Source organism: Nerophis lumbriciformis, linkage group LG36 (assembly GCF_033978685.3).
Source record: "Nerophis lumbriciformis linkage group LG36, RoL_Nlum_v2.1, whole genome shotgun sequence".
Taxonomy (NCBI): Eukaryota; Metazoa; Chordata; class Actinopteri; order Syngnathiformes; family Syngnathidae; genus Nerophis; species Nerophis lumbriciformis.
In genome coordinates, this window is record NC_084583.2 from 18,227,501 (window position 1) to 18,254,720 (window position 27,220).

The 27,220-nt window shown below is 38.9% G+C and overlaps 1 protein-coding gene across 2 annotated transcripts in view; it reads right to left on the reverse strand.

The window, feature by feature from the left end:
* slc9a6a (solute carrier family 9 member A6a) overlaps positions 1 to 27,220 on the reverse strand; it is a 61,398-nt gene that overhangs the window by 8,830 nt on the left and 25,348 nt on the right. Inside the window, exons 3-12 of one of the 2 annotated variants that reach the window (XM_072912376.1) lie at positions 20,278 to 20,355; positions 20,134 to 20,210; positions 19,957 to 20,069; positions 19,731 to 19,836; positions 15,004 to 15,078; positions 14,398 to 14,539; positions 10,085 to 10,190; positions 9,885 to 9,973; positions 9,671 to 9,784; positions 9,476 to 9,587 (exon numbers count right to left, since the gene is read on the reverse strand). In XM_072912376.1, coding sequence (XP_072768477.1) covers positions 9,476 to 9,587; positions 9,671 to 9,784; positions 9,885 to 9,973; positions 10,085 to 10,190; positions 14,398 to 14,539; positions 15,004 to 15,078; positions 19,731 to 19,836; positions 19,957 to 20,069; positions 20,134 to 20,210; positions 20,278 to 20,355 — 1,012 coding nt within the window. The remainder of the gene's footprint in view (positions 1 to 9,475; positions 9,588 to 9,670; positions 9,785 to 9,884; positions 9,974 to 10,084; positions 10,191 to 14,397; positions 14,540 to 15,003; positions 15,079 to 19,730; positions 19,837 to 19,956; positions 20,070 to 20,133; positions 20,211 to 20,277; positions 20,356 to 27,220) is intronic. The other variant, XM_061930556.2, reaches the window with a different exon arrangement.

Sequence of the window (27,220 nt, forward strand, 5' to 3'; positions counted from 1 at the left end):
AGTTTTTTTTTTTTCTAGGGGGCGCTAGAGCGCAATTTTGATTTTTGGGGTTTGGTTTTTTTATCAAACGGCAATTTTCGCCAGCCCTGATGTGTGCGTCAAATATGGTGAGTTTTGAAGCATGTTAAGTGGGTCAAATTACAGCTCAAAGAGGCGGCCGGTATAATAATAATAAAGAATAAAACCTTACAAATTCAATAGGTCCTTATGTCCCATTGCATAAGGACTCCCGAAGGAGTCCTTATGCAATGGGCCATGCGGGCCCTAAAAATACAAAAATGAGGGGTATTTTATTTGAACTAAGCAAAATTATCTGCCAATAGAACAAGAAAATTTGGCTTGTCAAGACTTTCCAAAACAAGTCAAATTAGCTAACCTCAATGAAGCCAAAAATAGCTTAAAATAAGTATATTCTCACTAATAACAAGTGCACTTTTCTTGCTAGAAAAAAAAGAGACCTTTTTGCTCAATATGTTGAAAAATATTCTTAAATGAAGTAAATGCTAGTGCCATTATTTTGACATAATGATATGCATTACATTTCTTGAAAGCAGCAAACTTATACTAAAAACTAGTTTATTGTTCTTAATGGAAAGGCAACAAGGCAAGCGCTTGTTACTCTCGGGGTCTCCTAGCCGCTCAGACAAATTAAATGGTCTAAAAATGCATTTTTCCATGGATAACATGACATCATCGCGCCAAGTGCGTGCTCTTTCAGTCAATTAGTGTGCATATATACAGCCTGGCCCTCAGCCAAAAATATTTTTTATTGTAATTTTGAAGAATTCATCTAAATGTGCATGAACTATTTCTGTTCAAAATTGTTAGAAATGTCAAATGTTTAAATATTAACTGTCAGTTTACTGTACTGTGCCAACTGTACTACTATACGAGTACTTATTAGGGCCCGCATGGCCCATTGCATAAGGACTCCCAAAGGGAGTCCTTATGCAATGGGACATAAGGACCTATTGAATTTGTAAGGTTTTATGCTTTATTCTTTATTCTTCCGCCGCCACATTAAACTGTAATTTGACCCACTTAACATGCTTCAAAACTCACCATATTTGACCCACACATCAGGACCTGCGAAAATTGCCTTTAAAAAAAAAAAACGAACCACAAAACTCAAAATTGCGCTCTAGCGCCCCCTAGGAAAAAAAAAAACTAGACTGCCTGTAACCCCCACTAGGAAGGTCGGAAAGACATGAAACAAAAACCTCTATGTAGGTCTGACTTAGACCTACATTTCATAATAGTACATTCTTGGGCTAAAATCAACAGGAAGTTGGCAATTCCCCCTTCAAGACAAAAAAGTACTAAAAACAGTCACTTTTGCCTCTTTGAGCTGTAATTTGACCCCCTTAACATGCTTCAAAACTCACCAAACTGAACGCACACATCAGGACTGGCAAAAATTGTGATCTAATAAAAAAACCTAACCCCAAATCTCAAAATTGTGCTCTAGCGCAATTTTTGAATAAAACGCACAAAAAACGGCTCCTCGGATGAAAAAACTGACAAAACTGCCTGTAACTCCCACTGGGAAGGTCGGAGAGGCATGAAACAAAAACCTCTATGTAGGTCTCACTTAGACCTACATTTCATAATAGTACATTCTTGGGCTAAAATCAACAGGAAGTTGGCAATTCCCCCTTCAAGACAAAAAAGTACTAAAAACAGTCACTTTTGCCTCTTTGAGCTGTAATTTGACCCCTTAACATGCTTCAAAACTCACCAAACTGAACGCACACATCAGGACTGGCAAAAATTGTGATCTAATAAAAAAACCTAACCCCAAATCTCAAAATTGTGCTCTAGCGCAATTTTTTTATAAAACGCACAAAAAACTGCTCCTCGGATGAAAAAACTGACAAAACTGCCTGTAACTCCCACTGGGAAGGTCGGGGAGGCATGAAACAAAAACCTCTATGTAGGTCTCACTTAGACCTACATTTCATAATAGTACATTCTCGGGCTAAAATCAACAGGAAGTTGGCAATTCCCCCTTCAAGACAAAAAAGTACTAAAAACAGTCACTTTTGCCTCTTTGAGCTGTAATTTGCAGCTTTAATTTTCTATTGTTTCATTGTAAATAAAACAGCAAAGTCCATTTGGCTGTCATCTGTTTTAATTATGAGACACAATTGTCATGATTTTTTTTCATGCTTGAAATAAGAAATGATGACTTTAAAAAAGTAGTTTTATACTTGTGAGTGTTGATGACACAGCTTTGCAACACTTGATATTCTAGTTTCAAGCATGTTTTACTCAATATAGGTCATCACATCTCAGCAACAAGCTGTAATATCTTACTGAGATCATTTAGGACCAAAACACTTAAAACAAGTAAAACACTAACATAAAATCTGCTTAGTGAGAAGAATTATCTTATCAGACAGAAAATAAGCAAATACCAGCCTTATTTGATATATTTCATCTTACTTAGATTTCACTTTTTGCAGTGCAATTCGACGGGGAAAAAGCCTTGTTTTGTATTTTGTTGCTTCTATGATTGGTTTAATGAAACTACTTTACTAAAGCATTCAGGAGTGGTGTTGGTGATGTGGCCGGTGTGTTTATGTGTATGAGGGGCGGGAACAGCTAAATGCCAAAAACAAAGACAGAGGGGAAAGAGAGCAAATGGCCCAAAGAAGACGAGAGAAGCTTTTGAAGGTTTCGTGATCATTTAAAACTCAAAAAGAAGGACACGGTGGTAAAATGTTTGCACTGTCAAACGAAGCTGAGATTTCACCACAACACAACATCAATGATGTAGACTATGAGCAGAAAACATCCTACATATTTGAGAGCAGCAGACAAGCAGAAGCAAAGTCAAAGTATATTTCGGTAACTAATGCCATCTTTTATGTTGCAGAAGGAGTAGGGGAGAGGTGGGGGGGGGGGGGGGGGGGGGTACTAGGATGACATTAGACTGTACAACTCCTCTCTGGGGGGGAAGGGGGGGGGGTACTAGGATGACAGGGGATGCAAAAAATTTAACAGTGCAATACTTTTTCATAACATGGTCACTACTGCCTAGTTTCTCTTGTTATATTCTTATTAGGGCCCGCAATGGGACATAATTAGGGCCCGCAATGGCCCATTGCATAAGGACTCCCACAGGGAGTCCTTATGCAATGGACCTATTGAATTTGTAAGGTTTTATTCTTTCTTTCTTTCTTCTTCCGCCGCCTCTTTGAGCACTAATTTGACCCACTTAACATGCTTCAAAACTCACCATATTTGACCCACACATCAGGACCTGCGAAAATTGTCTTTTAATAAAAATACCGAACCGCAAAAATCAAAATTGCGCTCTAGCGCCCCCTAGGAAGAAGAAAAAACTACGCTGCCTGTAACTCCCACTAGGAAGGTCGGAGAGACATGAAACAAAAACCTTTATGTAGGTCTGACTTAGATCTACATTTCATAATTGTATATCCTCGGGCTAAAATCAACAGGAAGTTGGCAATTCCCCCTTCAAGACAAAAAAGTACTAAAAACAGTCACTTTTGCCTCTTTGAGCTGTAATTTGACCCCCTTAACATGCTTCAAAACTCACCAAACTGAACACACACATCAGGATTGGCAAAAACTGTCATCTAATAAAAAAACCTAACCCCAAATTTAAAAATTGCGCTCTACAGCAATTTTTGAATAAAACTGAGAAAAAACTGCTCCTCGGAAGAAAAAAATGACACAACTGCCTGTAACTCCCACTGGGAAGGTCGGAGAGACATGAAACAAAAACCTCTCCGTAGGTCTCACTTAGACCTACATTTCATAAATTGACAACCCCCAGCAAAAATCAACAGTTTGCTATTCCCCCTTCAACACAAATTCTTTGTAAAAACCGGTCACATTTCTTCAAACATCTCCTCTGAGCGCGTTTGTTGTTTCGGCTTCAAACTAACACAGGAGAGAGATTGAACCCTTCTGATTAAAAGTTGGCGAAAGAGTTGTGATACCTGCTCCGGTTTTGATTTTATGACCCTTCAAAGACCCGCTGCACTGATGCTGCTGCGCTGCTGGTTTTTTAAGATGGCTGCTCAAAAGCAGGAAGCACCAACGTGCCCACACAATACAGACAAGGTAGGTACACTAGACAAAAGTCTTGGGACACTTCAGACTAAAAGTAGACAAAAGTATTGGGACACTTATGACTACCACTGGACAAAAGTATTGGGACACATAGCACCAAAACTGGACAAAAGTATTGGGACACTTGGGACTACAATTTGACAAAAGTATTGGGACACTTATGACTACCACTGGACAAAAGTATTGGGACACTTACACTGGCCAAAAGTATTGGGACGCTTACACTGGACTAAAGTATTGGGACACTTAGGACTACAACTGGCTAAAGTATTGGGACACTTGGGACTAAAACTTGACAAAAGCATTGGGACACTTATGGCTACCACTGAACATAAGTATTGGGACACTTACACTGTACAAAAGTATTGGGACACTTAGGACTAAAACTAGACAAAAGTATTGGGACACTTGGGATTACAACTGGACAAAAGTATTGGGACACTTACAACTACAACTGGACAAAAGTATTGGGATACTTGGGACTACAACTTGACAAAAGTATTGGGACACATGACTACCACTGGACAAAAGTATTTGGACACTTAGGACGAAAACTAAACAAAAGTATTGGGACACTTATGGCTACCACTAAACATAAGTATTGGGACACTTACACTGTACAAAAGTATTGGGACACTTAGGACTAAAACTAGACAAAAGTTTTGGGACACTTGGGATTACAACTGGACAAAAGTATTGGGATACTTGGGACTACAACTTGACAAAAGTATTGGGACACTTAGGACAAAAACTGAACAAAAGTATTGGGACACTTACACTGGACACAAGTATTGGGACACTTAGGACTACAACTTGACAAAAGTATTGGGACACTTACGACTACAACTGGACAAAAGTTTTGGGACACCTACACTGGCCAAAAGTATTGGGGCACTTAGGACTACAACTGGACAAAAGTATTGGGACACTTAGGACTACAACTTGACAAAAGTATTGGGACACTTAGGACTACAACTGGACAAAAGTATTGGGACACCTACACTGGCCAAAAGTATTGGGACACTTAGGACTACAACTGGACAAAAGTATTGGGACACTTAGGACTACCACTGGACAAAAGTATTGGGACACTTACACTGGCCAAAAGTATTGGGACACTTAGGACTACAACTTGACAAAAGTATTGGGACACTTAGGACTAGAACTGGACAAAAGTATTGGGACACTTCGGACTAAACGTAGACAAAAGTATTGGGACACTTAGGACTACCACTTGACAAAAGTATTGGGACACTTACACTGGCCAAAAGTATTGGAGCACTTAGGACTACAACTTGACAAAAGTATTGGGACACTTAGGACTACAACTGGACAAAAGTATTGGGACACTTAGGACTACCACTGGACAAAAGTATTGGGACACTTACACTGGCCAAAAGTATTGGGACACTTAGGACTACAACTTGACAAAAGTATTGGGACACTTAGGACTACAACTGGACAAAAGTATTGGGACACTTACACTGGACAAAAGTATTGGGACATTTGGGACTAAAACTTGACAAAAGTATTGGGACACTTAGGACTAGCACCTGCCAAATACGCGGGCCCGACCAACGCTGCTTGCAGCTTTAATTTTACTGTTATATTTTTATTCTCATTGTTGCTTTTTATTTTTAATCTATTGTAATATTTTTCTATTTTGTTTCCATTTATACCCCCATTATTTACTTTTTACTTTTTAAATTCGATCTCAATTTTGTACACTGCTGCTGGAATTTTAATTTTCCTGATGGAACTCTCCTGAAGGAATCAATAAAGTACTATCTATCTATCTATCTATCTATCTATCTATCTATCTATCTATCTATCTATCTATCTATCTATCTATCCACCAACCATCAAATTAACATTTAACGTCAAGAGTGACGTTAAAGGTTAATTTATCCATTCCATTCATCATTTATGTGTTTTTTTTTAGTGTTTTCTGCATGTAAAACTAGAAATTATTCTCTATATAATGTGCTTTGTTGTAGTATTTTTGAGTGACTGGAACGGGTTAATTGAATTGACATGAAGTTGCTTGAATTTTTCCAATTGTGTTTTTGTCGGATCTTTAAGAACCGGTTACTAAATATAACAGAGGTACCACTATATATGCTCTTGACCAGGCCGGGGCAATTATTTTGACTCGGGGGCCACATTTAGAGAATAAAAATGTGTCTGGGAGCCGGTATATCTATATTTATGAACACTAATACAAAACCTCACAATAATGTCTGATTGAATGCTAAAAATGTTATGACGGACCGCCTTAAAAAACGTACTGGAATTTTACATTTTTCTACAAAGGATAAAACACTGAATATTGACAAACATAAATGTCACACCCTCTTTCGATCGACACATTTTACAATCGAGTGAAACGCAACAAAAATGCGACAAACGGTGAAATATGAACGTGAGGGGTACAAAATAAACCCACCTACAATCTGATATCACTAAGCTTTAGAACTTTGTTGTGAAAATCTCCTTCCGCGTCTGTTGAAACGCTCCCCGCCCACACTGCTTGGTGCCTCGCCTGAGCTGCTGTGACGTAGATTACCAAAGTAACTAATTAGATGACCATAGTAACTAATTAGATGACCATAGTAACTGGTATATCATCCATAGGCGCATATTCCAAGCATGTAAAGACTTAGTATAGTTGGAGGTGATTATAAAAGATGAGTGCACACAGAGGTGGGTAGTAAGGCGCTACATTTACTCCGTTACATCTACTTGAGTAACTTTTGGGATAAATTGTACTTCTAAGAGTAGTTTTAATGCAACATAATTTTACTTTTACTTAAGTATATTTATAGAGAAGAAACGCTACTTTTACTCCGCTACTTTTACTCCGCTACTTTTATCTACATTCAGCTCGCTACTAATTTTTTATCGATCTGTTAATGCACGCTTTGTTTGTTTTGGTCTGTCAGACAGACCTTCATAGTGCCTGCGTTTCAACAAATACAGTCACTGGTGACGTTCACTCCGTTCCACCAATCAGATGCAGTCACTGGTGACGTTGGACCAATCAAACAGAGCCAGGCGGTCACATGACCTGACTTAAACAAGTTGAAAAACGTATTCGGGTGTTACCATTTAGTGGTCAATCGTACGGAATATGTACTGTACTGTGCAATCTACTAATAAAAGTTTCAATCAATCAATCAATCAATCAAAAGCGTGAAGGAAAAGAGACCCTTTTTTATTTCAACCGTACATCCCGTCAAAAGCCTAAAGACTGACTGCACAGTTCCTGTCTTCACAATAAAAGTGCCGCTCCATCGCGCCTGCGCTTTCAAAATAAGAGTCTCCGAAAGCCAGCGCAAACAAGCTAGCAAGGTACGGGATTTGCCGCCAATGTATTTCTTGTAAAGTGTATAAAAACGAATATGGAAGCTGGACAAATAAGATGCCAAAAACCAACCACTTTCATGTGGTATTAGACAGAAAGGAGCAACTTTTTTTCTCCTCCATTTGAAAACGTGGACATTACAAGCACTACTGTCTGATTCCAATCAATGCAAGTCATCAGAATCAGGTAATACACCAACTTATATTCTTGTCTTCATTAAAGAAAGGAATCTATATGTGTTAAACATGCATGTATATTCATTAAAACACCTTTAACATGTAAACAAAAACGGCAAAATAAATAAATATAAATTATATACTGTATATATCAATGTATGTATATATATATATGTGTGTATATATATATATATGTATATATATATACGGTATATATATATATATATATATATATATATATATATATATGTGTGTGTGTGTGTGTGTGTGTATATATATATATGTATATATATATATATATTAGAGATGCGCGGTTTGCGGGCACAACCGCGGAGTCCGCGGATTATCCGCGGATCGGGCGGATGAAATTAAAAAAAATTAGATTTTATCCGCGGGTCGGGTCGGGTGGTTGAAAAAAAAAAAAAAAAAGATTTTAAATAGATTCAGGCAGGTGGCAGTTAAACCAATTCGGAAATATATATACATAGTTAAATGTTGTTACCCACATACGAAAAACGAGCAGGCACCTGCTGCATATGCCACAACAGAAGAAAAAAAAAGAAAAGAGATGGACACTTTTACGGAGCGGAGAAGGGACGCCTCGCCGGGGTCCGGGACCGAGGCCCCTTCCCCCGAGAGGGCCCCACCGGGAGCCGTAGCTGAGGCGATCCGCGAGAAGGGCCCGACGCACGTCCAGGGTCACCACCGCGCCCACCGCACCGACACCCCGCCTCGTCCGCCTTCGCCGCGGCCGGCGTCACGCGCAGCAGGTAAGCAGCTTACCTGCCCGCCACCCCCGTGGCCGGGGGCTCGTAACAGGGGTCACTCCGCGCGCTCCGCCCGCGCAGCTTACCTGCCCGCCACCCCTGTTGCCGGGGGCGCGTAACAGGGGTCACTCCACGCGCAGTGCGCTCACGAAAGGGGTGGGGCTCACCCTGGTTGATATAGACAGCAGGACGGTGGCCATGGAAGTTGGAACCCGCTAAGGAGTGTGTAACAACCCACCTGCCGAATCAACTAGCCCTGAAAATGGATGGCGCTGGAGCGTCGGGCCCATACCCGGCCATCGCCGGCAGCGAGACGCGCTTGGAGGTGCGCTTGGAGGTGCGCTCAGCGCGGCTCCCATATGATTGCGCACTGGTGTGCGTCTGGGTCGTGACAGCGTGGCACGCGAATGTCTGTGCTGCATTGGATCAGTCTCCTTTCTTTAACAGGCAAAAGCTTTATAACCTCACTAATGCCTTGCATCGTCTATATTAGATATATAACAACGGGCGGGTGCGGGCGGATGCGGTTCTGATCAAATGTTAGATCGGGTGGATTGCGGATGGTTGACGACTTTCTGATGCGGTTGCGGATGAAATAATTGCCTATCCGCGCATCTCTAATATATATATATATATATATATATATATATATATGTGTGTGTGTGTATGTTACTCATCAGTTACTCAGTACTTGAGTAGTTTTTTCACAACATACTTTTTACTTTTACTCAAGTAAATATTTGGGTGACTACTCCTTACTTTTACTTGAGTAATAAATCTCTAAAGTAACAGTACTCTTACTTGAGTACATTTTCTGGCTACTCTACCCACCTCTGATAGTAACTGGTATATCATCCATAGGCGCATATTCCAAGCATGTAAAGACTTAGTATAGTTGGAGGTGATTATAAAAGATGAGTGCACATCATAATGGCAGCTACACTTTACATCTTAAACATCTAAAAAAAATGACTTGGGATTGTCCGTCGGGCCAAATTGAAAAGCTTAGCGGGCCACATGTGGCCCCCCGGGCCTTAATTTACCCAGGTCTGATCTTGACTGACCTGCAAACATCATCATGTGCTGGAAGTTGGATCTGATCTTGTTGCGTCGGCCCAGATTGAGGAGGAAGGACAGGGGGTAGATGTTGGCCGCCCTCCCCAGGAACACTGCCACCTGGTTGGGATAGAGGGTAAGGACCACAGCGGGCCAGAGGATGCTGAGCTAACCAGTTCTTGGTAAATTGTCCCAAAGGATACAAAAGCCCCGACGATGAACATGGGGTTGAAGACGTGGCTCTGGAAGGTGAACAGGGCCAGACCCATGTAGGAGAAAATGAAGTTCTCCGCCAGGAAGTTCAGCAACTCAAACAGCTGCAAGGCAAGACAAGGCTTTCAAAATAAAAGCAACTGACATTCTTGACAGATTGGCTAATAAAAAAAAATGTAAAAATTGTCATTGTTCTGGTCTGACCTGTTTGGTCCTGTCCTGGGACTCTGGCGACAGATTGTTGAAGGTGTAGTGGGCCTGGGTGATTCCACAGAACAACACTGCAACCACGCCTGATGCAAAGCAGCCAGGGGGCGACCGTTAATTGTAACAAGACTATTGACAGATGGTTAGACTAGGTGCGTGTGTGCGTGTGTGTGTGTGTGTGTGTGTGCGCAGGTTACCTGTGAAGCCACAAGCCTCAGCCAAAAGGAAGGTGCTCCATGACATGAGGAAGAACAAGGCCGTCTCCAGCAGCTGGAAATCTCTTAGCTTGGTGAACTTTGTCACGTGCAGGCGCTTGTCAAGGTGGTCAACAAGAAAAGCAGAGTTTTTCTGCCACTAAAAGACCATTGCATACCTGCCAACTTTTGAAATCAGAAAAACCTAGTAGCCAGGGTCCAGGGGCCGCAGGCCCCGGTAGGTCCAGGACAAAGTCCTGGTGGGGGGTTCAGGCTTCGCCCCCCGACGCAAAATGATTATTAGCATTCAGACAGGTTAAAATGTTGCTAAAACCATCACTTTTCTATCAGTCACAGTGACTTTTCAAAACAAAAATATTACAGCAAAAATCATATGGGTTGATTGACATGTTTATTCTGTAAGCTAACTTCAATAGTTTGAAATTATTTTGACAGTTAATGCCAGTTATCCTGTCAACCTTTCACAAGACTTCAATTTGTTCATTGAAAGTATAAACAGTATAAACACTTTTTACAGTAAACAAATGGTAAAACAGTACTAAACAATTCCATTAAAAAAAAAATTGGTGTCATTATTAACTTTCTGTCCAAGCTTGTATAATCTACTGCCTTGTTCAATTGTAAAAAATATTCTGTGCCTAAAATTCACATTTCTATCACAATTATCATACTGTAAACATGGTAAGCTAACGTCATTAAAATTAATAGTCCTGTCAATAGCATGGAATTACAATTCAAATGTAGTTTTTTTGTAAGCCTTTCAAAAGAATTCAAAATATGAAAAATTAATGAAAATGAATTTAAGCCATCAGACACTTGAAAAGTGGCACATCACATCTCTAATGTAATCATTTGAACTTTTCAACAGAAATAGCACTGCAAAAATATTAAGGACATACTTCTGTATTTTGGTAGTTATGCTGTCAACATTTAACAAGATTTCTTCAACTTGGACTTGAAAGCATAAATAGTATAAACACTTTTAACAGTATAACAGTACTAAACAATTCCAATAGATAACATTGGTGTCATTACCTTTTTGTGGCTAAAATCCGAAAAACGTTGAAAGTTTTCCACTTGTATCGCTAGCAACGGCATTAGACTTGTGTTTTTTTGTCCCAACGTGGTCTTTTACATCGCTAATTCCTCCGTGTCCGATCGAAAAATCTTGTCTGCACAAGGTGCAATTCGCGTAGTTTTCACCCTTTTTGGAACGGATAATTATTCCCGGATAGGCTTTTGAATATTCTTCACGGAATGACTGCAGTTTTCTTTTCGGTTTAAGACTCGTTTGCGATTTTTCTCCGGCTGATTCCATGATCGTTCGCTCGTTTGGAAACAATGGCAACTGGTGCCTCGTGCTTGGCAGCGGTGCTATAAATAGCCTCGCGCATTTAAAAAATGTTGTTTTTTTTAAATTAATGAAAAACCGTATTTTTTATCACTGCAACCGTAACCCGGAATAGGTTGATGAAAACCGTACTAATTACGGGAAAACCGGAGTAGTTGGCAGGTATGCCATTGATGTACCTCGGTTTTCGTAGGCCCTGCTTTTTGACCAAGAGTTTGCCCCCGTTTTTGTACGCCATCTCGGTTTAGTTTGGCCGGACCTTTTCTCTGCCTGTGTATCATTCCGTGGAATTAACTGCTTTTTTTTTTTAGATGTAAGTAAGTAAGTAAGTAAAGTTTATTCTTCGGTCAATGGTCAACAAAATAAACAAACAGTTGTACATTCATAGATTGAAAATGAAAATGTTGCAGACCGAAAGGGTTTAGGCTGAAGTTGAACACTTATAGCGCCTAACCCTATAAACAATGTCAAGTACAAGATGAACTTCCGAAAATTATGAAATGTCTTTTGTACAACATATTATAAATACACATTATACACAATATGAACACTGTTCAATTATATACACAGTAAAGGCATGTGAAATATCCTTATACGCGTGTTAAACCTTTGTACCATTTTATATACTATATACAAACAATTATACTTCCATTATTATTTATATCCCACATTTAGTATTTTAATTAACATTGATCATAAGAAACCGGAGGGTGTGTTCTAACTATCGTGGGATCACACTCCTCAGCCTTCCCGGTAAGGTCTATTCAGGTGTACTGGAGAGGAGGCTACGCCGGATAGTCGAACCTCGGATTCAGGAGAAACAGTGTGGTTTTCGTCCTGGTCGTGGAACTGTGGACCAGCTCTATACTCTCGGCAGGGTCCTTGAGGGTGCATGGGAGTTTGCCCAACCAGTCTACATGTGTTTTGTGGACTTGGAGAAGGCATTCGACCGTGTCCCTCGGGAAGTCCTGTGGGGAGTGCTCAGAGAGTATGGGGTATCGGACTGTCTGATCTTGGCGGTCCGCTCCCTGTATGATCAGTGTCAGAGCTTGGTCCGCATTGCCGGCAGTAAGTCGGACACGTTTCCAGTGAGGGTTGGACTCCGCCAAGGCTGCCCTTTGTCACTGATTCTGTTCATAACTTTTATGGACAGAATTTCTAGGCGCAGTCAAGGCGTTGAGGGGATCTGGTTTGGTGGCTGCAGGATTAGGTCTCTGCTTTTTGCAGATGATGTGGTCCTGATGGCTTCATCTGGCCAGGATCTTCAGCTCTCGCTGGATCGGTTCGCAGCCGAGTGTGAAGCGACTGGGATGAGAATCAGCACCTCCAAGTCCGAGTCCATGGTTCTCGCCCGGAAAAGGGTGGAGTGCCATCTCCGGGTTGGGGAGGAGATTTTGCCCCAAGTGGAGGAGTTCAAGTACCTCGGAGTCTTGTTCACGAGTGAGGGAAGAGTGGATCGTGAGATCGACAGGCGGATCGGTGCGGCGTCTTCAGTAATGCGGACGCTGTATCGATCCGTTGTGGTGAAGAAGGAGCTGAGCCGGAAGGCAAAGCTCTCAATTTACCGGTCGATCTACGTTCCCATCCTCACCTATGGTCATGAGCTTTGGGTTATGACCGAAAGGACAAGATCACGGGTACAAGCGGCCGAAATGAGTTTCCTCCGCCGGGTGGCGGGGCTCTCCCTTAGAGATAGGGTGAGAAGCTCTGCCATCCGGGGGGAGCTCAAAGTAAAGCCGCTGCTCCTCCACATCGAGAGGAGCCAGATGAGGTGGTTCGGGCATCTGGTCAGGATGCCACCCGAACGCCTCCCTAGGGAGGTGTTTAGGGCACGTCCGACCGGTAGGAGGCCGCGGGGAAGACCCAGGACACGTTGGGAAGACTATGTCTCCCGGCTGGCCTGGGAACGCCTCGGGGTCCCACAGGAAGAGCTGGACGAAGTGGCTGGGGAGAGGGAAGTCTGGGCTTCCCTGCTTAGGCTGCTGCCCCCGCGACCCGACCTCGGATAAGCGGAAGAAGATGGATGGATGGATGGATGGACTTTGTTTTAACAATCAAGAATATTTCAGTTGTTTTTAATCCTTCTTTGTGGGCACATTGTTGATTGTCATGTCGTGTTTGGATGTACATTGTGGACGCCGTCTTTGCTCCACAGTAAGTCTTTGCTGTCGTCCAGCATTCTGTTTTTGTTTACTTGGTAGCCAGTTCAGTTTTAGTTTGGTTCTGCATAGCCTTCCCTAAGCTTCAATGCCTTTTCTGAGGGGCACTCACCTTTTGTTTATTTTTGGTTTAAGCATTAGACATCTTTTTACCTGCACGCTGCCTCCCGCTGTTTCCCACATCTACAAAGCAATTAGCTACCTGCTGCCACCTACTGATATGGAAGAGTATTACACGGTTACTCTGCCCAGCTCTAGACAGCACCGACACTCAACAACAACACATCGTTTGCAGACTAGAATTACTGCTTTGAAAAAAAATATCTTTAACCCTAATAGGTGAAACTGGATAATCTCCCACGGCACACCAGACTGTATCTCACCGCGACACAGTGGTTGAAAAACACTGGTCTAGATTGTGATTCAGAAAAGGTGTTGCAGATGATAGATGGTTGAACACATGGCACACAGGTAGAGCATGATAGCATGAATGATCGTCTCTGCGGTATGCACGGAAAAACTTCATTTAAATAAGACGTCTGCACCACTTTTCAATTGCACACGCAGTATTAGTAGATCACACGTAACACGCCCACTAATAGTACACGCTATTTTATTTTTCGCACACGCTGTTGGATCTTAGTTAATCATGACTAAGTTTTTTAATTTAGGAAAATAGCGCCTGTCGCCAATTGCGGCTTCATTTTTCATCTCAGTTTTTCGTTGCTAATATGGTGGAGGGGTAATAGTGGTAAACAAAATGAAACAAATTAATTCAAGGATATGAGCGACGTGACGACTCCGGTGGCCACGCCCAGAGCGAAGGAGCCGCTGAAGATGCCGAGGAACATCCCAAAGGACTTGAGCAAGGCCATGACCTCGAAAGTGTGGCTGTTGTCGCCTTGTGGCTGGTACGCCACGATGGACCTGACACCGCAAAGAAACGACCATAAGAGACAAACTGTACATTTACATAATATGTTGCTTTTCTTTGTTCACTATTGTCCTGTGCAAGGTTGAAATACGGTTATTAGGAACACAAGACTTCGACAGGGGGGAAGTCATGTAGTCCTTGTTAGTGTCGTGGGTAAAAGAGCATCAAGGTTGCATGAAAAAACAAACCAAATCCCATCCCAGTAGGAACCAATCTGGAGCGGCACAACAAAAATAATACTCAGCCTTTCTTTGCAAAGCCTGCAGTGTTCCTGAGTAGAACTTTGCAAGAAGTGTGACAGGACTCACGCAGGACACAGTTGTTTAACAGCCTTGCGCTATTTCTGTCTCATTTATAACCGCCTCAAATGAGCAGAACGACCGCCGATTTGTCCCAAAAACACTCCACCACCACCACCATCACCACCACCACCACCACCACAGTCTACTTAGTGCACCCGTTCACTGCGTCGCTCTGAGACTCTTGGCAGGGATTAGAGCCTCCACAGTGCTCCATGTTAGAATGAATACTTCTGTGGAAATAATAAGAGAATCCCACTTAAAGCACGGATTGAATACATTATTATTATTATTGGTATTATTTGATCTGATTTTTTTAGCACTGAATTTTGTTACACTGAATTTCTCACTACTGAATTTTTATACACTGAATTTTTCAGCACTGAATTTAATTACACTGATTTTTTTAGCACTGAATTTTTTCCACTGATTTTTTTTAAAACTTAATTTTTCAGCTCTAAATTTTCCAGCACTGAATTTGTTTTACACTGAATTTTTCAGCACTGAATTTTTTTTACACTGAACTTTAAAACACTGAATTTAATTACACTGAATTTTTTAGCACTGAATTTTTTTAACACTGAATTTTTCAGCTCTGAATTTGTTTTACATTGAATTTTTAAACACTGAATTCTTCAACACTGATTTTTTTTTTTTACACTGAACTTTTAAACACTGAATTTAATTACACAGATTTTTTTAACACTGAATTTTTCAGTTTCGAATTTTTAAACACTGAATTTTTATACACTGAATTTTTCAGCACTGAATTTAATTACACTGATTTTTTTAGCACTGAATTTTTTCCACTGATTTTTTTTAAAACTTAAAATTTTTCAGCTCTAAATTTTCCAGCACTGAATTTGTTTTACACTGAATTTTTTTTACACTGAACTTTAAAACACTGAATTTAATTACACTGAATTTTTTAGCACTGAATTTTTTTAACACTGAATTTTTCAGCTCTGAATTTGTTTTACATTGAATTTTTAAACACTGAATTCTTCAGCACTGATTTTTTTTTTACACCGAACTTTTAAACACTGAATTTAATTACACAGATTTTTTTAACACTGAATTTTTCAGTTTCGAATTTTTAAACACTGAATTTTTATACACTGAATTTTTCAGCACTGAATTTAATTACACTGATTTTTTTAGCACTGAATTTTTTCCACTGATTTTTTTTCAAACTTAATTTTTCAGCTCTAAATTTTCCAGCACTGAATTTGTTTTACACTGAATTTTTCAGCACTGAATTTTTTTACACTGAACTTTAAAACACTGAATTTAATTACACTGAATTTTTCAGCTCTGAATTTGTTTTACATTGAATTTTTAAACACTGAATTCTTCAGCACTGATTTTTTTTTTACACCAAACTTTTAAACACTGAATTTAATTACACAGATTTTTTTAACACTAAATTTTCCAGTTTCGAATTTTTAAACACTGAATTTTTATACACTGAATTTTTCAGCACTGAATTTAATTACACTGATTTTTTTAGCACTGAATTTTTTCCACTGATTTTTTTTAAAACTTAAAATTTTTCAGCTCTAAATTTTCCAGCACTGAATTGTTTTACACTGAATTTTTTTACACTGAACTTTAAAACACTGAATTTAATTACACTGAATTTTTTAGCACTGAATTTTTTTAACACTGAATTTTTCAGCTCTGAATTTGTTTTACATTGAATTTTTAAACACTGAATTCTTCAGCACTGATTTTTTTTTTTACACCGAACTTTTAAACACTGAATTTAATTACACAGATTTTTTTAACACTGAATTTTTCAGTTTCGAATTTTTAAACACTGAATTTTTATACACTGAATTTTTCAGCACTGAATTTAATTACACTGATTTTTTTAGCACTGAATTTTTTCCACTGATTTTTTTTAAAACTTAATTTTTCAGCTCTAAATTTTCCAGCACTGAATTTGTTTTACACTGAATTTTTCAGCACTGAATTTTTTTACACTGAACTTTAAAACACTGAATTTAATTACACTGAATTTTTCAGCTCTGAATTTGTTTTACATTGAATTTTTAAACACTGAATTCTTCAGCACTGATTTTTTTTTTACACCGAACTTTTAAACACTGAATTTAATTACACAGATTTTTTTAACACTGAATTTTTCAGTTTCGAATTTTTAAACACTGAATTTTTATACACTGAATTTTTCAGCACTGAATTTAATTACACTGATTTTTTTAGCACTGAATTTTTTCCACTGATTTTTTTTAAAACTTAATTTTTCAGCTCTAAATTTTCCAGCACTGAATTTGTTTTACACTGAATTTTTCAGCACTGAATGTTTTTACACTGAACTTTAAAACACTGAATTTAATTACACTGAATTTTTTTAGCACTGAATTTTTTTAACACTGAATTTTTCAGCTCTGAATTTGTTTTACATTGAATTTTTAAACACTGAATTCTTCAGCACTGATTTTTTTTTTACACTGAACTTTTAAACACTGAATTTAATTACACAGATTTTTTTAACACTGAATTTTTCAGTTTCGAATTTTTAAACACTGAATTTTTCAGCACTGAATTTAATCACACTGATTTTTTTAGCACTGAATTTTTTCCACTGATTTTTTTTAAAACTTAATTTTTCAGCTCTAAATTTTCCAGCACTGAATTTGTTTTACACTGAATTTTCCAGCACTGAATGTTTTTACACTGAACTTTAAAACACTGAATTTAATTACACTGAATTTTTTAGCACTGAATTTTTTTAACACTGAATTTTTCAGCTCTGAATTTGTTTTACATTGAATTTTTAAACACTGAATTGTTCAGCACTGATTTTTTTTTTACACCGAACTTTTAAACACTGAATTTAATTACACAGATTTTTTTAACACTGAATTTTTCAGTTTCGAATTTTTAAACACTGAATTTTTATACACTGAATTTTTCAGCACTGAATTTAATTACACTGATTTTTTTCAGCACTGAATTTTTTTTTAAACTTAATTTTTCAGCTCTAAATTTTCCAGCACTGAATTTGTTTTACATTGAATTTTTATACACTGAATTTTTCAGCACTGAATTTAATTACACTGATTTTTTTAGCACTGAATTTTTTCCACTGATTTTTTTTAAAACTTAATTTTTCAGCTCTAAATTTTCCAGCACTGAATTTGTTTTACACTGAATTCTTCAGCACTGATTTTTTTTTTACACTGAACTTTTAATAACTGAATTTAATTACACTGATTTTTTAGCACTGAATCTTTTACACCGATTTTTTTACACAGAAATTTTAAACATTGAATTTTTTTACATGGAATTTTTCAGCACTGAATTTTGTTACACTGAATTTCTCACTACTGAATTTTTTTTACACCGAACTTTTAAACACTGAATTTAATTACACAGATTTTTTTAACACTGAATTTTTCAGTTTTGAATTTTTAAACACTGAATTTTTCAGCACTGAATTTAATTACACTGATTTTTTTTAGCACTGAATTTTTTTCACTGATTTTTAAAAAAAATTAATTTTTCAGCTCTAAATTTTCCAGCACTGAATTTGTTTTACACTGAATTTTTCAGCACTGATTTTTTTTACACTGAACTTTAAAACACTGAATTTAATTACACTGAATTTTTTAGCACTGAATTTTTTTAACACTGAATTTTTCAGCTCTGAATTTGTTTTACATTGAATTTTTAAACACTGAATTCTTCAGCACTGATTTTTTTTACACCGAACTTTTAAACACTGAATTTAATTACACAGATTTTTTTAACACTGAATTTTTCAGTTTCGAATTTTTAAACACTGAATTTTTATACACTGAATTTTTCAGCACTGAATTTAATTACACTGATTTTTTTCAGCACTGAATTTTTTCCACTGATTTTTTTTTTAAACTTAATTTTTCAGCTCTAAATTTTCCAGCACTGAATTTTTGTTTTACATTGAATTTTTATACACTGAATTTTTCAGCACTGAATTTAATTACACTGATTTTTTTAGCACTGAATTTTTTCCACTGATTTTTTTTAAAACTTAATTTTTCAGCTCTAAATTTTCCAGCACTGAATTTGTTTTACACTGAATTCTTCGGCACTGATTTTTTTTTTTCATACTGAACTTTTAATAACTGAATTTAATTACACTGATTTTTTTAGCACTGAATCTTTTACACCGATTTTTTTACACAGAAATTTTAAACATTGAATTTTTTTACATGGAATTTTTCAGCACTGAATTTTTAAGCACTGAATTTTGTTACACTGAATTTCTCACTACTGAATTTTTTTTACACAGAACTTTTAAACACTGAATTTAATTACACAGATTTTTTTAACACTGAATTTTTCAGTTTCGAATTTTTAAACACTGAATTTTTCAGCACTGAATTTAATTACACTGATTTTTTTTAGCACTGAATTTTTTTCACTGATTTTTTTTAAAAATTAATTTTTCAGCTCTAAATTTTCCAGCACTGAATTTGTTTTACACTGAATTTTTCAGCACTGAATTTATTTACACTGAACTTTAAAACACTGAATTTAATTACATTGATTTTTTTAGCACTGAATTTTTTTAACACTGAATTTTTCAGCTCTGAATTTGTTTTACATTGAATTTTTAAACACTGAATTCTTCAGCACTGATTTTTTTTTTTACATTGAACTTTTAATAACTGAATTTAATTACACTGATTTTTTAGCACTGAATCTTTTACACCGATTTTTTTACATTGAATTTTTTTACATGGAATTTTTCAGCACTGAATTTTTAAGCACTGATTTTTTTTTACACTAAATTTGTTACACTGATTTTAATTACACTGCGAAAAAGACAAATTTGTGCTGGAACGCAAGCCAAAGTGTTATAAGTGTGACTTACGAGGAGAGAACCAAAGCCACGGCGTCGTTGAGCACGCTCTCGCCAAACAACAGCGCGTACAAGTCCACGTCCACCTGCAGCTCGTTGAAGATGGCCAGCACCGTCACTATGGCAACACGGGACAAAAGGTGATAGTGTGCTTGGTGACAAAGACACACTATGGTGCTGATCCAAATGAGGTCCACGTTCTACTTATATGTCTAGATGTACGCATCAAGAGACGTACCGGGGTCTGTGGCGGAGACGATGGCGCCGAAGAACAGACAGTCGGTGAAGAAGAAGTCCCCGTTGAGTTGCCCCATCTTCTTCATCAGCGTCACACAGCCGTACATTAACAAGCTGGCAAACAGGAACATGAATAACAATCACAATAATTAGATGAATAATTAGATGAGACTCTTACCCGATGACAAAACAGGAAATGAGCGTCCCCAAGAAGGCGTACGCCAGAATGGAGCCCATGTTGCGGAAAAAGTGTCTCTGCAGGACACAGACGTGAACACATCATGAATGTCTGTTGATGATGTCATCAAGAAGGTTTCCTCACCCTCTTTAAGCTGTATCCAGCGTGGAAGATGATGGGCGGGAGCAGGATGTTAAAGAACACTTCAGGGTCGAAGGTCACCTGGGTCACGCATAAAACAGATGGTAGTTAACAGAAATAATAATGACAATAATATTCAATTCAACCGCGGGGTTAATGCGTCCTTCTCGATGCCCTGACCCAAATTATAACATTTTTCTCCGTACCCGACGCACCTGCCAAATAAAAAGACTTTTCCTGCAAGTTAAGGGCCTCAAAAAGGCGTGCAGACGTTTAGAAGAAAAAACACAGCAATGTCAGTAGGGCCCTTGCCGTGCTCGGCATGGCTCCTGAGGGCCTTGCTCTGCTGTTTGTGGTAAGATAAAAATGAAATAATTTAAAATAAATTAAAATGAAATGAATCATCATTAATAGCAGATAGGATCAAGATCTGAACTTGTGACACAGAGTTACTAATGTTTCGTGTTTTGTGGCGAACCATCAGATCAAAACTTGGCGCTATGCCACGCCCACATCCTGGCATTTGCACAACATTTTTTTTTTGCAATTCATCATCAGCCATCAGTTTAGTATCCATCTCTGATCACCTTAGGCAAGATTGGTGAAGGGGTGGGGCAGTTTATTAGACTCCGCCCACTACAGGTAGGTAGGAACAGGTACTGACTCATCGGGCACTTCAGGGTGTCATCGTCATCATTTCTACCAAATTAGATCAAGATCTGAATTAGTGAAGCCAAGTTATTAGGGCCCGCATGGCCCATTGTATAAGGACTCCCAAAGGGAGTCCTTATGCAATGGGACATAAGGACCTATTGAATTTGTAAGGTTTTATTCTTTATTATTATTCTTCCGCACTTTGCAGCTTTGCGCTGTAATTTGACCCCCTTAACATACTTCAAAACTCACCAAATTTAACACACAGGACCTCCAAAAATTGCCTTTTAATGAAAAAACCGAACCCCAAAATTCAAAATTGCGCTCTAGCGCCCCCTAGAAAGAAAACTGCCTCTAACTCCCAGTAGGAATGTCATAGAGACATGAAACAAAAACCTATATGTACCTACCTTTCCTGAATTAATTTCCTTGGGCAAAAATCTACAGGAAGTTGGCAATTCCCCCTTCAAGACAAAAAAGTACTAAAAACAGTAACTTTTGCCTCTTTGAGCTGTATTTTGACCCCCTTAACATGCTTCAAAACTCACCAAACTGAACGCACACATCAGGACTGGCAAACATTGCAATCTAAAAACAAAACCTAACCCCAAATCTCAAAATTGCGCTCTACTGCAATTTTTTAATAAAACGCAAAAAAACCTGCTCCTCGGAAGAAAAAAATGACAAAACTGCCTCTAACTCCCACTGGGAAGGTCGGAGAGACATGAAACAAAAACTTCTCCGTAGGTCTCACTTAGACCTAAATTTCATAATTTGACAACCCCCAGCAAAAATCAACAGGAAGTTTGCTATTCCCCCTTCAAAACAAATTTTTTGTAAAAACCGGTCACCTTCCTTCAAAAACGAACTCCTCTGAGCACGTTTGTCGTTTCGCCTTCAAACTAACACAGGAGAGAGATTGAACCCTTGTCATTACAATGACAGAAGCGCTTTTTTTCTAACTGCTCCGGTTTTGATTTTATGACCCTTCAAAGACCCGCTGCGCTGATGCTGCTGCGCTGCTGTTTTTTTAAGATGGCTGCTTAAAAGCAGGAAACACCAACGTGCCCACACAATGCAGACAAGGTAGGTACACTACACAAAAGTATTGGGACACTTAGGAATAGCACCTGCCAAATACGCGGGCCCGACCAATGCTGCTTGCAGCTTTAATTAATGTTTTGTGTTTTGTGGCAAATCATCAGAGCAATGTTTGGCGCCTGGCCACGCCCACATCTTATGGCGTAGGCAAATGTTTGCAATTTATCATCACTTCTATGTGGAGTATCTGTCATTGTAATACAGACTCATTTGGCCACAGTCCCTAGGAGGAGTTTGTTCAAGTACCACACCTTTGTAGCACCCAAAATGGCTGACTTCCTGTTCATTTTCAGGTATTTGAGACTTTTATGTGCGTCCCGTCATGATGGATACACTATATTGCCAAAAGTATTTGGCCACCCATCCAAATGATGATTATCAGGTGTCCTAATCACTTGGCCCGGTGTATCAAATCCAGCACTTAGGCTTAGGTTTCTACAAACATTAGTGAAAGAATGGGCCGCTCTCAGTGATTTCCAGCGTGGAACTGTCATAGGATGCCACCTGTGCAACAAATCCAGTCCTGAAATTTCCTCGCTCCTAAATATTCCAAAGTCAACTTTATTATAAGAAAAGTGCAGAGTTTGGGAACTATGGACTTGACCCTCACTATTATGTTGGATCCACTATGGACTGGACTCTCACACTATTATGTTAGATCCACTATGGACTGGACTCTCACACTATTATGTTAGATCCACTATGGACTGGACTCTCACACTATTATGTTGGATCCACTATGGACTGGACTCTCACACTATTATGTTAGATCCACTATGGACTGGACTCTCACACTATTATGTTAGATCCACTATGGACTTGACCCTCACTATTATGTTAGATCCACTATGGACTGGACTGTCACTTTTATGTTAGATCCACTATGGACTGGACTCTCACTATTATGTTAGATCCACTATGGACTGGACTTTCACACTATTATGTTAGATCCACTATGGACTGGACTCTCACACTATTATGTTAGATCTACTATGGACTGGACTCTCACACTATTATGTTAGATCCACTATGGACTGGACTCTCACACTATTATGTTAGATCCACTATGGACTTGACCCTCACTATTATGTTAGATCCACTATGGACTGGACTGTCACTTTTATGTTAGATCCACTATGGACTGGACTCTCACTATTATGTTAGATCCACTATGGACTGGACTTTCACACTATTATGTTAGATCCACTATGGACTGGACTCTCACACTATTATGTTAGATCTACTATGGACTGGACTCTCACACTATTATGTTAGATCCACTATGGACTGGACTCTCACACTGTTATGTTAGATCCACTATGGACTGGACTCTCACTATTATGTTAGATCCACTATGGACTGGACTCTCACACTATTATGTTAGATCCACTATGAACTGGACTCTCACTATTATGTTAGATCCACTATGGACTGGACCCTCACTATTATGTTAGATCCACTATGGACTGGACTCTCACACTATTATGTTAGATCCACTATGGACTGGACTCTCACACTATTATGTTAGATCCACTATGGACTGGACCCTCACTATTATGTTAGATCCACTATGGACTGGACTCTCACACTATTATGTTAGATCCACTATGAACTGGACTCTCACTATTATGTTAGATCCACTATGGACTGGACCCTCACTATTATGTTAGATCCACTATGGACTGGACTCTCACACTATTATGTTAGATCCACTATGGACTGGACTCTAACACTATTATGTTAGATCCACTATGGACTGGACCCTCACTATTATGTTAGATCCACTAGGGACTGGACTCTCACTATTATGTTAGATCCACTATGGACTGGACTCTCACTATTATGTTAGATCCACTATGGACTGGACTCTCACACTATTATGTTAGATCCACTATGGACTGGACTCTCACACTATTATGTTAGATCCACTATGGACTGGACTCTCACACTATTATGTTAGATCCACTATGGACTGGACTCTCACACTATTATGTTAGATCCACTATGGACTGGACTCTCACACTATTATGTTAGATCCACTATGGACTGGACCCTCACTATTATGTTAGATCCACTATGGACTGGACTCTCACTTTTATGTTAGATCCACTATGGACTGGACTCTCACTATTATGTTAGATCCACTATGGACTGGACTCTCACTATTATGTTAGATCCACTATGGACTGGACTCTCACACTATTATGTTAGATCCACTATGGACTGGACTCTCACACTATTATGTTAGATCCACTATGGACTGGACTCTCACACTATTATGTTAGATCCACTATGGACTGGACTCTCACACTATTATGTTAGATCCACTATGGACTGGACTCTCACACTATTATGTTAGATCCACTATGGACTGGACCCTCACTATTATGTTAGATCCACTATGGACTGGACTCTCACTATTATGTTAGATCCACTATGGACTGGACTCTCACTATTATGTTAGATCCACTATGGACTGGACTCTCACTATTATGTTAGATCCACTATGGACTGGACTCTCACACTATTATGTTAGATCCGCTATGAACTGGACTCTCACTATTATGTTAGATCCACTATGGACTGGACTCTCACACTATTATGTTAGATCCACTATGGACTTGACGCCCACACTATTATGTTAGATCCAATATGGACTGGACTCTCACACTATTATGTGAGATCCACTATGGACTGGACTCTCCCTATTATGTTAGATCCACTATGGACTGGACTCTCTCACTTATGTTAGATCCACTATGGACTGGACTGTCACTTTTATGTTAGATCCACTATGGACTGGACTCTCACACTATTATGTTAGATCCACTATGGACTGGACTCTCACTATTATGCTAGATCCACTATGGACTGGACTCTCACACTATCATGTTAGATCCACTATGGACTGGACTCTCACTATTATGTTAGATCCACTATGGACTGGACTCTCACACTATTATGTTAGATCCACTATGGACAGGACTCTCACACTATTATGTTAGATCCACTATGGACTGGACTCTCACACTATTATGTTAGATCCACTATGGACTGGACTCTCACACTATTATGTTAGATCCACTATGGACAGGACTCTCACACTATTATGTTAGATCCACTATGGACTGGACTCTCACACTATTATGTTAGATCGACTATGGACTGGACCCTCACTATTATGTTAGATCCACTATGGACTGGATTCTCACACTATTATGTTAGATCCACTATGGACTGGACTATCACTATTATGTTAGATCCACTATGGACTGGACTCTCACACTATTATGTTAGATCCACTATGGACTGGACTCTCACTATTATGTTAGATCCACTATGGACTGGACTCTCACTATTATGTTAGATCCACTATGGACTGGACCCTCACTATTATGTTAGATCCACTATGGACTGGACTTTCACACTATTATGTTAGATCCACTATGGACTGGACTCTCACACTATTATGTTAGATCCACTATGGACTGGACTCTCACTATTATGTTAGATCCACTATGGACTGAACTCTCACACTATTATGTTAGATCCACTATGGACTGGACCCTCACTATTATGTTAGATCCACTATGGACTGGACTCTCACACTATTATGTTAGATCCACTATGGACTGGACTCTCACTATTATGTTAGATCCACTATGGACTGGACTCTCACACTATTATGTTAGATCCACTATGGACTGGACTCTCACACTATTATGTTAGATTCACTATGGACTGGACTCTCACACTATTATGTTAGATCCACTATGGATTGGACCCTCACTATTATGTCAGATCCACTATGGACTGGACCCTCACTATTATGTTAGATCCACTATGGACTGGACCCTCACTATTATGTTAGATCCACTATGAACTGGACTCTCACTATTATGTTAGATCCACTATGGACTGGACTCTCACACTATTATGTTAGATCCACTATGGACTGGACTCTCACACTATTATGTTAGATCCACTATGGACTGGACTCTCACACTATTATGTTAGATCCACTATGAACTGGACTCTCACTATTATGTTAGATCCACTATGGACTGGACTCTCACACTATTATGTTAGATCCACTATGGACTTGACACCCACACTATTATGTTAGATCCACTATGGACTGGACTCTCACACTATTATGTGAGATCCACTATGGACTGGATTCTCCCTATTATGTTAGATCCACTATGGACTGGACTCTCTCACTTATGTTAGATCCACTATGGACTGGACTGTCACTTTTATGTTAGATCCACTATGGACTGGACTCTCACTATTATGTTAGATCCACTATGGACTGGACTTTCACACTATTATGTTAGATCCACTATGGACTGGACTCTCACACTATTATGTTAGACCCACTATGGACTGGACTCTCACACTATTATGTTAGATCCACTATGGACTGGACTTTCACTATTATGTTAGATCCACTATGGACTGGACTCTCACTATTATGTTAGATCCACTATGGACTGGACTCTCACACTATTATGTTAGATCCACTATGGACTGGACTCTCACTATTATGTTAGATCCACTATGGACTGGACTCTCACACTATTATGTTATATCCACTATGGACTGGACTCTCACTATTATGTTAGATCCACTATGGACTGGACTCTCACACTATTATGTTAGATCCACTATGGACTGGACTCTCACACTATTATGTTAGATCCACTATGGACTGGACTCTCACACTATTATGTTAGATCCACTATGGACTGGACTCTCACACTATTATGTTAGATCCACTATGGACTGGACTCTCACACTATTATGTTAGATCCACTATGGACTTGACGCCCACACTATTATGTTAGTTCCACTATGGACTGGACTCTCACACTATTATGTGAGATCCACAATGGACTGGACTCTCCCTATTATGTTAGATCCACTATGGACTGGACTCTCTCACTTATGTTAGATCCACTATGGACTGGACTGTCACTTTTATGTTAGATCCACTATGGACAGGACTCTCACTATTATGTTAGATCCACTATGGACTGGACTTTCACACTATTATGTTAGATCCACTATGGACTGGACTCTCACACTATTATGTTAGATCCACTATGGACTGGACTCTCACACTATTATGTTAGATCCACTATGGACTGGACTCTCACACTATTATGTTAGATCCACTATGGACTGG